Source organism: Thermobia domestica, chromosome 13, assembly GCF_964235325.1.
Source record: "Thermobia domestica chromosome 13, izTheDome1.hap1.1, whole genome shotgun sequence".
NCBI lineage: Eukaryota > Metazoa > Arthropoda > Insecta > Zygentoma > Lepismatidae > Thermobia > Thermobia domestica.
The window spans coordinates 85,569,279-85,585,033 of NC_137466.1; the positions used below are offsets into that span (position 1 = coordinate 85,569,279).

Consider the following 15,755-nt stretch of genomic DNA (forward strand, 5'->3'; position numbering starts at 1 on the left):
GCTGGCATATTATGACAAAGCCCAATTGGCGAATTCCATTCGCCGGTCTGGATCATCCTCTGACAGGTTGTGGAGAAGCTGCAACTTGAAGGGATGCCACTTGTTCGTATGGAAAACTCTCATCACGGAAGCACGTAGTACGCGTATTATCGCTGATAGTTGTTTTGTGCTGCGCTTCGGAATTTTCACACTCGCAGCAAGCACCATTATGGATGTCTCCTCGTCTGTAGCGGTTCGTGGGGGACCTGACCGTGATCTGCCGGCAACATTACCAATTACACTGAATTTCCTAATGAGGTAGCTAACGGTGTTGTGGCTTATTGCAGGTCTTTCGGGGTGGCGCGCGTTGAAGTCTTGGGCAATCACACGACTGCTTCTTTCTCTAGACATTAGGATGATCTCAATGTTTTCCTGCTTTGTCAGTGCCATCTCATTCTACCTGTAACGAAAAGAAAACCTGTAAAATTTGGGGCGTCACGTCTTTCTTGCAGCGTTAGTGCCACGTCGCTCTCCCTGAAAGGAAACAAAAAACCATCAACTTTGGGGCGTCATAACTTTGGAACGGGACATGATAACGCACTGCATTCCCCTGCTAAAAGCACTGTTAATTGATGTGTCACATGCCCACCTTCCTATTTGAAACAAATAACCTCGATCCAAGATGGCGGCCATCAAGATGGCTGCCATTCAACACTCATGCATCAATCGGTAGCTCCTTTACCCAAGTCCGCCCTCCGCTAGTCAGATTTGCTTTAATTATGTTTGTTTTCAAAATAATCCACTGTACTAAGACTTATAGGAAGATTTCATTTTAGCAAAGATTCGAATTTTGCCTACGAAAAATTATTTATTATTATTATTATTATTCTGTAAAAAAAAATACTTTTTATTGACAGAATATTCATATACGAAAGTATATCAGACTAAGTAATATAGTAAATTAGAACATACGCACTACCTAAACAAAATATAACATAACAAGAGCATATATATAACCCAATCTGTTATCTTTAATATACGATATATTCTTCAAGAGAAGAAAATGTAGAAAGACATTCATCTTGCAAAGTGTTTCAGTATGCGCAGCGGAAGTCATTATGTAAGAAAGTAACTTGCCACGGGACTGTTTGTATGTAATATTAGTATAACTACAACTATAAAATATTGTATATTTTACACCATACATATTGTTTTCTACTTGTCCTAAATAACATTTATGTCAGTATAACTGCAACTCTACAATTTCTATTACTCTTTGACAGGGTTGGCAAAAACCATGTTTTTTTAAAAAAAAAAAATACACCTGTTTTTTTAAACCCGTCTTTTTTTCTTTCTTAAACCAGGTCTTTTGGTTTAAATAATTTACCCTATGTATTTCCAGTACATATGGACAGAAATAAGTTTGTTTCGCCTTGGTGTTATTATGCAACAACGGGGTTATGCTGAAAGGGGTCACATAGCTTAAAAACGGAGTCCAAGCCTCTTCTCGGTTTACATCCGAAAGAAACTGTCCTCATTTAAAATCGAAACCGGGACTAATGGTCACAAATACGATGAGTCTGCCGACTCACTCACGAAGCACTCCTGATAAAAATACGTTGTATTGATCTTTACATACTTGTTAATATAATCGTCAATACTCATTTCACGACAAAAATATAAACAGTTGTTCAAGTGAAACCATTATATAGAATTATATATAAATCGGGAAAAATCCTGTTATTACTTTAAATGCAAAGCAATAACGGGAAAATCCCGTTATTGCGTGTCATGTAAAATTTTAGGGTCAACGTATCATAATCAGTATCGTAAAACTGAGGTATTAAATTACAAATTTAGTATGTAGAGATCATTCAATTAAATTAAAATTGAAAATCCAATCCAAGCTAGTGTTGGAAGCGACGTAGACAGTAGATAAATTTTGCCAATTTCTATTAATATATTTAAGCAACCTTAGCTTCTTCATAAAACAACAGGCATTCAGGCAAGCAGAAATATACAATTTGGTTTCGTTTCGTATGTTTAGGCTTAATACTCTTACGTAATACCGAGGTTATCAAGAAGACGACTTGCTTAAAGTGACATTCAAACTGCTACTTGGTTTAGACTTGAAAGAAGGGTTATGGTTCGACCGAGAATTGAACATGGGACGCCTTGATTAAAAGATGAAAGGGAGGTAAAACCAGGGTGGACTGATTTAAATCACTTGATTTTTTAAATAAAAATCGTTGATTTAAATCAAATTCTGAAATAAAATAACTTAAAGTGAAAATAAGAAAAATCCCGTTTCTGTTCTGTTATTTCGGTTATGGGAGACTCAAATGTAGAGTATGTACAACATAGTATGAAAATAAGTGTCATGCACTGGATGATTAGGGAAAATCCCGTTTTGAACGGGTAACAGAGCAATCCTGCTTTCTTCTCTTCGTAACAATGGGTTTGGGTTTTTAAATCGTTAACTATTCCAACGGGGAAATCACCATCGACATTTAAGACGAAAATTCTATCGTGTGCGCGTCTGCTTGTTTGTTACCAGATAATAGTTCGTATTTAGAGGGGTCCTATTCCCTCTCCGATTTTTTAAAAGCTTTATAACTTTAGGCAAAATTTATGTATTTCGTGCCTCAAACTAGTTCCATTTTTTAAAAAAATATGCCCCTACCAAATATCAGTAACTTTTGTGAAAAAAGTGTCATTTTTGATAAACGTTGCTATACTTTTTCCTTAATGCTTAACCTTTTAAATTATATTACCTATTTTTATTCTATTAAAAATTGAATCTTCATTATTCGATTAAAAAAATATCAATAAATCTTTTTACTTCGTTTTTCTTCGAGACTGGAGGCATTGTAGAACATGTTACATATGCTTTTACACCTTTCTGCGTCGATACATAGTGTGTAATGACATCATAAATTTAAAAAGATATTTTTTGTTATGCCTATTATTCTCTTTTTTGGCGGGCTTATATTTTGCATTCAAAAGACTGAAATTTTGCACACTCGTTCAGTGCACCCCTTAGAATTTTTCAGATGTTTTCAGATGTCTGCGTAGAAACAGGGGGTCCAGAGGGGAAAATGTAAAAAATATATATATATATATATATATATATATTTCAGAAAATAGCTTTTTTCGCGATTCAGATGGAGACATATGAATGGTACAGTTTGAAAGGCTGTTCTATTCTGAAGAGCATGATGTACGAACCATGATCCTAGAATAAATAGGGATGTTTCATGAAACTGTTACCTGAGATCCTGTTTTATACGGGAATCTGGGGTATTTGGGGGATATTATTTTTCGCGGGTTTACTTTTGCACCTAAAAGATTGAAATTTTGCACATTTATTCAATGCACCCCTTAGTATTTTTCAGTGTTTCAGATCTCTACCCCAACCTCTGGCTGGGGGGTTGGTCCAGAGAGGTAAAAAGTAAAAAAGGATATTTTTTAACAGGAAATCCCTTTTTTCGTGATTTTTCCGCCCCAGATACACGATGGAGACATTTAAACGGTACGATTGAAAATCTTTTTTATTCTGAAGAGAATAATGCACAAATGACGACCTTAGGATAAATAGGGATGTCTGAGGAGGTTTTTATATTACATGCGGGTTATCTGGGGCATTGTGAGGATGTTCTTAGCTCATTGTTAAATATTTTCCCCGCCCTTACTATTCAAAATAGCTTGAAATTTTATACACATCAGGGTTGGCTGGTTTAAACCAGCTGGTCTTAAAAAAAAATAAATAAAAAATAAAAAAACTGGTTTAAGCCAAAAAGAAAAAAGAACGAAAAAAGCTTTAAATCGTGTGAACTTCATGGTGACGTTTCCACATATCAAACCATCTGCATTAGTTTTATCTCCTTTTCACCTTTTAATTAAGGTGTCCCATGTTCAATTCTCGGTCGAACCACAACCCTTCTTTCATGTGTAAACCAAGTAGCGGATGTCACTTTAAAACGAAAGTCTTCTTTATGACCTCGGTATTACATAAAGATGTTAAGCCTAAACATCCGAAACGAAGCCAAATTGTATGTTTTTGCTTGCCTGAATGCTTGGGTTTTATAAAGAAGCAAAGGTTACCTAAATGTATTGATAGACATTGGCAAAATTTATCGACTGCCTACGTAGCTTCCAACATTAACTTGGATTGGACTTCGTTTTAATTTTATTGAATGATACCTACATACTAAATTTGGAATTTAATACCTTAGTTTTAGCGTACTGATTATGATACGTTGACCTCAGATTTTACATGCAAAGCAATAACAGAATTTGCTTTGCATTTAAAGTAATAACAGGATTTTCCCAATGGCTAACGCGGGAGTTTCCCGATTTATATGTAATTCTGTATAATGGTTTCACTTGTGCAACTATTTATCTTTTCATCCTGAAATGACTTTTGACAATTATATTAACAAGTATGTAAAGATCAGTACAGAGTATTTTTATCAGGAGTCCTTCGTGAGTGAGTCGCCATACTCATTGCATTTGTGGCCAATTAGTCCCGGTTTCGAGTCCAAATGGAGGACAATTTCTCTCGGAAATAAGCCGGGAAGCTGTTTGGATCCCGCTTTAAGCTTGTAGGACCCCTTCCAGCATAACCCTGTTGCTGCATAATAACAGTAAGGCGAAACAAACTTATTTCTGTCCATATGTAATATAAATACATAGAGCAAATTATTTAAACCAGAAAAACCTGGTTTAAACAAAAAAACAAACAAAAAACAGGTTTAAACCAAAATACTGTTTTTTTGTTGTTTTTTTTTTCAATAAAAACCATGGTTTTTGCCAACCCTGATGTGCATTAACACAAGGGAGTCCAGAGAGGATCAAAATTTGAAAAAAAAAAATCAGAAAAATCCCATTTCCTCAAAATTTACCGCTTCAACGATACGATAGGGAAATGCGAATGTTACCGTTTCAAAGGTTGTTCTATTCTGAAGAGAATGAGGCATGAACCATGATCCTAGGATAAATAGGGATGATGATGTAGCTGCTTGACTGAAAGTCTATAATTTACTTTTAAAAATTTAAAAGGGTTAAGAAACATTGTTTGGGATTAATATAGGTTAGCAATTGAGGATTAATTCAAAATTCAACCCTAACACTTTCACTTAAATGGCATAATTAGCATTTAATACTAATTCCTAATGCTTTTTCTTCAGTTCACGACTTGTAATTTACGAGGAGAAAGATTTGATTGAAATCAAAAATATCGATTTAAATAAAAAAAAATCAACAAAAATGATTTTTAAAAAAATCATGATTTTTTCCACCCTGGATAAAACTAATGCAGAGTTTGATATATGGTAAAGTTCACACAATTTAAAGCTATTTTGTGGTTTAAATCAGCCAACCCTGCTCTTTGGTCAGTATAATTGTAGTGTTCACCACCTCTTAAACTAACGATCTAACTTTATGGAGTAAGGAACTTGAAGGTTCATCATAACAGAATCTAAACTTCTCTATTGGACGCTATTCTCTGCTTTGCCAAACCAGTTTGAATTGTTATCCACCCGTCAAAGATCTTGTTCTACAGAGTATTACACTCTCAACTTCTTACTCTGCAAAAAGACCTCCTTCACGAAGGCTTCCCGTTCACAACTCCATGCAGTACATGTATAGGAAGAACTCCAGATAGTACCTAATTATACTACAGATTTGTGATGAAAATGTTATAATTTCTGTGCTTTTAGTATTCGCTAATTAGGTATGAGTTCATGGCGTTAGTCTCTCATCATATATCGTCACCGATTAAGGAAACAGAAGAGTTCTTAAAATTTTTTATTGATAAATATACAGAGATAATATGTTAGATACACACATGTTTCATTGCTCTACGGATCAGCATTTATCACACATTCTTTGGAACTGGCAGAATTTACTAACATTTACTATGTTTGACTTCGAAAAGTTCTTTCTTCTCTTTACTCGTTTAACAGTCGCGACATGACTGCACTTGTAGTAGAGTTTCCACACTCATTGGTGATGTCTCACACAAAGTGTACATATTTTGGAAACCACACGACAGCATAAAGAATCGAGATCTCCTCTACTGACTTACACAGTGATAATAAATTATGACGGTAATACATTTCAAGTTACTGAGGTCTGATGGCCAACCAATTAATTTCTAACTTATTGTAATGGGCAACGAATCTTCGTGGATAAATGGGGAACCTAGCAAAAGTGAATACCTTTTCCCTACTTGCCTTTTTATCAATAACTTCAGGAAAAAATATTGCAATTTAGGCTATATTATATGAGAAGGGGAGCTGTTGTCACTAATATCCTCAATAGCTGTGAACGCAAGGAATTCCAATAGTGTTAAAGTGAGACTGAGACACGAATTGAACTTAAGTTTCCGACTTCCGTGCCACGCACTAACCACTACACCAACAACTACGTTCCAAGATAACCAACATATTTTTGAATAGCTAAGCATCGATCTCAAAAGTGAGAATGTGTGAGTAGTTCGGAGACACATTGGGACGCATAGTGGTTAGCGCACTGTAAGGCCAGTTACGTAGTCTTATTCGTAGGATGCGTCATGCGATTATATACAGGTTTATTCTCAGTCAGTGCTGCGAGTTAACATCGAACAAGATCGAATTATCTCCGTAAGGTGTGAAGCCCGATAGTCCGTTTGTTTTGGAACCGATAAGACAACATTGAGAAGACTCTGCCATTTAGTAATAATGAAGCATTGTGGAACGTATGTCGTATGGAACGTATGTTCGCTGTGAAAGCATTTGATAAGAACGGTGTCATTCTATGGTCCAGGAGATACCCTGAACTCAGTGTGTGCGATTTCTCTCTGAGGCTAATCTATGGAGTCATCTCAAAAGCAAAGAGTATAGTATACCTCATGCAAATATTGCTCAACTGAAACTGAGGATTAAAGACAGACTCATTGGCGTTTCTCAAGACGTAATAAACTGCGCATTCCAGCGAATTTCTGAAACATACTCGTATCATGATGTATATGACGAGATGGGACATCATCTTTCCGATGCCGTCTTCAAGATGTAAAGTGACATGAATCTCATTGTTACTTGCATACTCTCTACATGCATCTGAATTATTAAATGTAATTCTTCTTTTGTTGCTTAATGCACTTTACGTGAATTAAAATGTTCACTGTTTTCCTACGACACCCTGTATATATCGTAACTTGACAGGATCGTAATAAATCCAATTTCTCACATAAATTTTTACTCCCACTCCCCTCCTTAGGATATGCATTTTAATCAAGTAACGTGGTAAAAACCAATTCCAGTTAGATTATAACTATATCCAAAAATGAAAGTTAATTTCAAATCCCCGCCGTCTTCCTGTGATATGATCACAAACCAGATCCTTTTAAGTTTTATATAATAGATGAGGACCGCTTAAAATACATATTTAGATCTACGTAACATGACATAAGAAGCTCATTAATAAAAAGAAGACAAATATTTATCTTTCCTTACCTTTCCTTAAAGGATATTTACTCCTGATTCCTATGAAGCGAAGTACTTGGTCTTGACTTAAAGCTTTCAACACAGGTCCCCAATCAGCTAACTTTAGACTGTCTCCATTGAAATCTAGGACTCTCTTCCCCAGATGAGCTTTTATATTTGGTAAGGGATACAAATTCTGGAGTTTGCACAAATCCGAATAACAAGCTAGGAAGCTATGCGCATTTAACTTTCGGTCCTTCACAGAAGGTAACATTGTTCTGAAAGATTTCAAAATTTAATGCAGCCTATCATAAAAAAGGAATAAATAAATAAATAAATAAACGAATGCATGAACTTAGTAATAGACATGCGCCGACAATCGACGCAGAACGCGAAAACATGAATGAACACAGGAAATAAGCTATATCATAGTGCCATCACAGTTTGAGGATAATAAACGTAAAGTTTCTTCATTACAGCGAAACCAAAAACCTTGAATTTAAACCTTTGAATTTAAATAAAATTAAAAACAGCTCAACCCAAGTGTTAACTATGATTAAGAAATTATTTCAAGCGATACAGTCGTTATTCTTGGCGAAAAATTGAACCACCTCTCCCCCGCTTTGGATCTGAAACTTAATGAATATGGCATGAAAAATACCTAGGACCGAGCCAGGCGTTTGCTCAATAATGAATCTCAAACGGTTCACCCGTTTTCCAATGATGACAGACAGACGTCAATGTTACTTTAGTATTTTGAAAAAAACAAAAATGAAAATTCCCCTTCCTTTCCCCTTAGAGGAGAAATTTTAAGAAATGCATGAATACGCCCCAATTAATTTTCAATAAGGAGTATAGAGTTTCATCTGTCTAACTTGAGAGGCTCATGAGATACTATTTGGCATACATTTTGAATTTCCTCTCTCTCATTACGATATACGCATTTAAATAGAAGTGAAATAATAAGGTTCAGCCGTTTCCTCATGAAGATGAAACAGAAAACTTCCATCTTGTTTTTGTATATTCGCCTATAATAGTCTATGGGTTATACTCAGTGACATCAGGTTCATTTAAGAGTGCAGTTTTACGAGATGTTGGCCAAAAAAGTATTTTTACTGTTCAAATGAGAAAGTGCACATGAAAAAGAAATGTGTAAGATATTAATTATAACCGGTGCTGTAATTCCGCATAAGCAAGAGAGCTATACTTTATGTTTACAAGATGAAGGTTACTAGTGTGAAACTATTACAAGTTCAATAGAAAGTCGTATTAACGATGACAATTGTGAGTACTTACATTAATATTTGCGGCAGAAAGTATGTCAGTCACAGAAGCTCTTTTTCATCTGTCATGAACCTTCAAACAAGGGGGAAAATACATTACGGTAGAAATAAATACAATATACAGCCACGATCGAAGTTTATGCAAGTGTCACACTGAATACCATTTATCGTAATTGTGAATTGCTTACTACCCACACACAATTATATTAAGGAACTTCACTAAGCTCCCCTGTAATTTTTGAACATTACTATTTTCCGATCACTTCAGCGGAAAATAAATTTTAAAAGGCTGACGTAATACTTGCGGCACCATATTAGAATTAAGTCTTGTTCATTTATTTAAACAAGAAACACTAACTTAGACGTCTTTTTCGTGTAACCGATTACTTATTTTGGAATGAACAACGAATAAAGTGGAAAAAAAATATTTCCATTCCTGCTGATGAAACAGAGCTAAAGAACTGTCTGTAGCACGCTATCTTTAATAAGCCATTATAGCGACTTCGACCACTTAACTGCAGACACAACTTGGAGTTCTTCATTACAAAATTGTCTAGTTTTAGCTTCGAACCTCCCTAATGTAGGTACGCAGATAGCACCACTATATGAGCATTCAGCAAACTCCATAGCGGAATCTATGGAGATATTCTATGCATGGCTGTACATCTGCTTGCTAAGCAAGGCTCCAAGGATAGAGATATTTTCTGCTGTACTTCTGAAACTTTGGATTCAAAATGTAAGCCAAGACGAGAGTTCGGAGTTAAAGCTTTGCATCTGTTTGTAAATTTCTTCTTTTTCTCTTTTTCTTGAAGCACATAGTGTAAGTCGTCTCCTATATTCTTCCATACTTGCACTACAAAAGGGTTGTCTCTTTGTATATGTTCTAAAGTAATAGCTATCGATTTTTAAAACCTGAGCATATCTTCTTTTTATCTTTTGATGTATAAATTCCTTACGTTACGCTGTATAAATTCACTGATTTGTGAACCACGTTTTTCACAATTTTTTTATTAAAATTTTCCACTTCTTTAAATAAATGAATCCAACTACAGACTGGAATAGTTAAAGGCTGACATGTCTTTTCTGATATTTCCTACATGCAGGGGGGCACAGTGGCTCAGTGGTAGAGCGCTTAACTGTGGTGCGTGGTTTCTGGTTCGATCCCTGGCCAAGTTGTGGTGAACAAGATGGTGTCCGTGGGTTTTCTCGAGGTGCTTCCGTTTACTCCTACTTTCTCATTCCACCAATTCTTCCATCATCATTCACTTGCCTTAATCATCCGTCTCCCTTAGCCTAACAGGCATAATCGTGGGACGTTAAACTGAAAATTTTATTTAATTTACTAGATAGAAAATGAGTATTTTTAAAATATCAGGTTGTCTACAGAGTATTGAGCGTTTGGAAGTCAATTAAAAATGCATTTATTGTGATTTGAAAATAACATCATGAAACTATACGCATAATTTTGTTCGATAATCTGCTATTTTTCCAGCACCACCATAATCCCGTCGCTATAGAACTTCTGTGGTTTCTGGTCTAAAAACTGTGAAATGTGATTTTCATAAGTCCCTTTTGAAACTAACTTAACACCATTCAGGGAATTCTATAGAGATCACATAAAGGTGCCATATTCCGAGTGCGTGGGGTCCATTAAAATTTCTGATGGGTCGTTAAAGATGGATGCGGTCTGGCCTTGTTAGCGTGATATTCAGAATACTTTCGAACAGTTTTTTTGGAATTGCTAGATGAACTTGCGCTGACTGTCGATGGTACATGTCCGAATCTATCGTTCTGCCTGGAGGCAGCAGCTTGTGATGCATGATGCCCCTCCAATCCTACCAAATGAACATCATAATCTTCCTGAGTGTCAGTGTTGGTTTTGCTACAGACTGTGGAGCTTAGCTTCTCTTTCCTTCGAACACGATCTTTTTCGCATATTGTTGTCGTAGGTTATTCACTTTTCATCGCTCGTGATCAATTCCTTTAAAGTAGCTAAGACTTCGTTCACTTCAATATAAGTTCGCAGATAGAAATTGGATCGAGTAAATGATTTTGAGATATATTATGTGGAACTCTAACGTCAAACTTCTTTTAGTTGCCAGCTTGGCGATGGATGTTTAGGTCATTAGCGATCTCATGATTATCTTGCTAAAATCTCACTCACTTTTGCTGTGATTCGTTGCCCACCGCGAAGAGCATCTCGGACATCGAAATTTCTAGAACGAAAGTGATTGAACAATCTTTTGGCTGCTGCTTTTGATACCGTATCTTGTCCATTACCTACACAAATATCTTCACGGGCCTCAGCAGAATTTGCAAATTCATTCTGTAAAATGTAGCGCAGCTTTGTCGAAAGTTCAATCATCTTCATGGCACAATATCTTACATCTGATTAGCTTTAAGAATTTCAACCCTTTTTGACACATCTACTAGCTTCAAGTGACAACTATCAAATTACGTTAAGCCTGAACCGCATTTCATGTGCAAAAGATTCAATACTTTTTAGACTACCTGATACTTCACAAAAAAACACTACCTGTTCTTTGACACCTTCAGTTACAGGTATTTGTCAGCAAATGTAGTGTAAATATGTTTAAACGCCATATGTAGTGACATCCAGACTTTGTGACTTCAATGCGCTGATATTTTGTAACGTGCGATAACGACAAACATGAGGAAGCACCAACGTTTTTATCACTTCAAATGAACGATAGTGGCTGCTGTTCTTGTTATAATAATAATAATAATAATAATAATAATAATAATAATAATAACTAATACTACTCTATGACAAGAAGTCCAGTTGAACTTAAGCTAACCAGCCGGCGATTTGAAGTGAAGCCGAGGTAAAAAGGTTAAGCAGATCGCTATCTCAAGGTTATTGCTAGTTTCCTAGACAGGACTTCGATACTTCTTAATTCAAATTGCTCCCCAAACTTCAACTGCTTCACGATGCTGGATCAACACCGAAAATGTGTGTTTCTTCTCACGGGATCGAACCCAAGGCATCACGCAACGAGGGCGCGCACACTTATCATAGAACAACGCGGAAGCAGATTATTATTATTATTATTATTGAGGCTGTTTTTTCCCGCGAGATTTGGCCATGATGTAGCGACAATTTCAGAATTCTCAGTGCTTCCAACAATACTATTTCTGCACCCTCTTAACGGGAGAAACTAAGTTAGTAGGGCGCTGGCCGTACTCGAAAGGCCATAGATTCGAAATTCTTCCAAATGCCTAAACTCACATACATGAATAGCAATAAATAAATAAATAAATAAATAAATAAACAACAGTTAAATACTAGGATAAATTAAACCTTAATTTGGAAGTTTGCCCATTAAAAAAGGAACATGTACATTCAATTCTATTTCACAGTTATTAATTTATTTATTTACAGTTTTCAGTTTACTATTCATATTATGAAAAAAGGAAGAAAGATGATTTAAATTTTTAAGAATTTCAAATTTGCAATCTGGATTCACTAATATTTTTAAAATTTATAGAATATGTAATATTAATAGAGGATTGAGTAAGTAGGCCTAGTTAAAGATATATGGGGTTCTTAACTGCAAGATGCGTAATTACGTAGAAAGACAGACGCGAAAGTAGAAGATTTTAACCACGGATTCTTCCATACGGAAATCATTACGAAGCGAAGTACAGTATGTGAAGACAATGTATTAACTCATAATACGCAACCATATGGGTGTCTAAGGGGTAAGAGATCTCGAAGTAAATAAATCTCGAAAGCAGTGAAAGACACTCCGCACAAAATATTAAATTACCAGGTAATTTCTGTTTTTTCTTATTTGCTTTGGCATACGCATATTGTGTACATTGAAAATTCTGCACAAGTGTCAATCTAGAAACTACGATGAGCAGCGCTTCGGCGTTGGCCCCACACCTGGTTTCGCCTGGTGCTTTTAGAATACGATATTCCTATCCACGATCTGCGCGACTTCTAGACCGTGGCTAGAAATTCGTATCTCATTATACCTAGTACAGGTAAAAGGTGATTTGGTAGCCAGTGAAGAAAATATTGATTTAGAAAGGATTAGGAGAATGAATTTGTGAAAAATTACCTACCCATAACAGTCAAGCCCTCCTAAAGTGAATCTGCACAGTCTAGAAATCCAACACATCCCATGAGAAACAATATTTAAGAACACTAAGAGTAGATTACATAAAGAAAGGAAATGTATATGATGCTGGTCACGTTTAAGCACACCATATTTCGCAAAATTTACGAGTAAATATCTACATGGAAAGACATGTTTACAGGGAACAAATTTCTACAGGCGACAGAATTAAATAAAAGTAATACAGCTGTATTTTGCGTTTACAAGTGTAGGGTTAATAGTGTAAAATCATAACAAGTACTTTATGACGGTTAATATAAGTGAGCGCATATATAAGATGACTACATTAGATACAATTTTCGAGGAATGATTAGATCAAGGGGGCCAGAAATACGAAAAATGGAAGGTTTACAGGACAAATGAGTAGAACTAAGGGAAAATTAATTGGTTTGAATCTCATTTAAGAATGGAATAGAAGTACATTTTGTAGAAATGAGAAATGCGGCATGTCATAGAGGGTATATGTACTTACCAGAAGCCCACAAGAGAATATAAATACAATTATGCAAGTATTTAACTCTAACCTAACCTTAACTAACCTAATATTAACAGAAATTAGCGAAATTCTAACATTTTTTTTTTTTTTCAAAAAAAGCCTAGTCTCCTTCCACTAAATATAGGCTCTATTTTCCGCCGGCGGAGTATTCCTGCACAGATACATTTTACGTTTACAAGGAAAGCGTTATAAGTATGAACCACTATGGGAGCTCATCAGACTGCAAAAATCCACTTTTCTCTACCTCTGCGCCTACTCCTGTCGAACAAATCCCGTGCGGTTTCATCAGCTTCGACCTGCCCAAATTCAGTAAGATATATTTCTTTGCTCCCTACCACAGGTTGGTTAGTTTTTCTGCACTGTACTTTATTTTACGGCATGTGCAGACGCTCTATTTACACGCAATCGTGAAAGAGTTCTAACTGTTCAACAATTAGGCCTAATTCTGGTGGCCGTGTTCAACTTCATGTATGCTAAGTGGGGTATTCTTATTTGCTCACGCATATCTTTCGGAGGAAGAGCAAATTTTGACAATTTGTTGAGTTTTCAGGTTAGGCTAGGTTCGTTAGGACATTACTCAACCAGCAGTTTAAATTTTCTATTTTGTAGAACCGTCTGCTCGAGTGAATAGGTTAAGTGCTGGGCTTAAGTTTAGAGATGCCTTTGGACTTTGCAACATACAAAAAACAGTGCTTAAAGTATTAAAACTTGTTACATTTCACTTAACTTCAGTACTCCGTGGGCTTCACAAACATTTAAAAGGTTTTCTTCATTATTTTTGCGCATCTGTTACACCTGTTCGCCATATTTTACAACTACCATGCTGCTGAAACCTTCCGCGAATGCTTCCGCATCCGGCAAATAGTACTAACTTCCACATTTTTTTTTCTCGTATTAAACATAACTCTAGTGCCGGATTCCTAAACATCAAGTAAAAACTTCAAATTATTATTTCTTACCTCATTTCTCCTGTAAATTTTCCTGATTTTTATAAAAAGCGGAGGGGTAACTCTAAACTTAACCCAAGTGCTGTACCGCCGCATCAATTTTAGGAAATTTACCAGGTCGGATTAACTTCTGTATCGCCGGACCAATTTTACGAAATTTACCGGGTCAATTGGAGAATTTATTTAAGTTAGTGAGGAAGAATGAGTGAAAATCAGGTAAGGAGAATAGTAAGAGTTAAGAAAAAGATTGTATTTTTTTGGTTGTTTTTGATGTTATAAGCGGCACTGTATGTGGAAGCGGATGGACTATTTCGCGGAGAGGTACACTTGTTTTGGATCCATAGATTGTAACAGGGGCAAGAAAAGTTTGCGTACGTCTTCTAACACGTTCCTTCTCCTCCTCCTCCTACTACTACTTCTTATATTATGGATCCGATAGTAATACTACACGCCTAATGTAACGTAATCTAACGTAAGTTAATGTAATCCAAATATAACCGAATGCAGTACATTTTTGTACTTTTTTCGATTTTCAAATTGGTCCGGCGATATAGCACTAATGCCGAGAGAACCTTTTTAACGATTATTTCCCGTGGTGTGTCTAAACTTGACCTGCACAAAATTAAGTAATCAAGTTATGTAAGGACCCAGTTGGCAAATCTATACAAAAAAAAAAGTTTATTTTTTAAAAAAAATCATGACTTTTCCTCTCTCTAATATTGGCATTGTTTAAATTAAAAAAGTAATATAAAATAATTTTATTAAGCTTACGTTTACATAATCTGATAGGTGACATTTCACCTGCGATGTTCTCTAGCCCTTACGCGTAAGCTATTCAAAGAAGAACAAATTTAATATACAGAACAGCAATATTAAACGTGAATTCGATCATTACTGGAAGTCATCGACAGCGAAAATTTATTAGTAGATAAAGATAATGAAAAAAACAATCGAAAAAATAAAATTTCCTCTGGTACTTTAATGTTTTGAATCGTACTTACGAAGTAGTCAATCTAACTTCTTCCAAGCATAAGCTACTTATAAATTTGTTAACCCTACTCAGGATAGTTTAATGAACACGTCTTATAGCAACACGTTTATAATAATAGGTATTAATTATGGAAGCACTGTGTATACACGCAATCTTCAAGTCGCTAAAATCATTAAATTATTATGTATTATTTCCCCTATTCTTCCTCCCGCAGACAATTTTGAAATACATTCAATTGTTCGTAAACAAGGTTTCCAACTATTATTAGCAAAATATCCCTAAATTCAGGTCCGAAAGTTGATAAACAGGTATTTGTAAAATTTAAAGCTTTATTTATTTATTTATTTATTTATTTATTTATTTATTTTTGAAATAACATAAACATCTATACGTAAAAGATAATCAATAAGAGCAGAAACCATGTTCAACGACCTACCAATTCAAAAAG

The 15,755-nt window shown here is 35.5% G+C and overlaps 1 protein-coding gene across 1 annotated transcript in view; it reads right to left on the reverse strand.

The window, feature by feature from the left end:
- Positions 1 to 15,542, reverse strand: part of LOC145668285 (centrosomal protein of 78 kDa-like) — a 56,601-nt gene extending 41,059 nt beyond the window's left edge. Inside the window, exons 1-2 of the mRNA XM_081736006.1 lie at positions 15,318 to 15,542; positions 7,476 to 7,723 (exon numbers count right to left, since the gene is read on the reverse strand). Of these exons, the coding sequence (XP_081592132.1) occupies positions 7,476 to 7,719 (244 nt within the window). The 5' untranslated portion in view covers positions 7,720 to 7,723; positions 15,318 to 15,542. The remainder of the gene's footprint in view (positions 1 to 7,475; positions 7,724 to 15,317) is intronic.
- Positions 15,543 to 15,755: the final 213 nt, after the last annotated feature.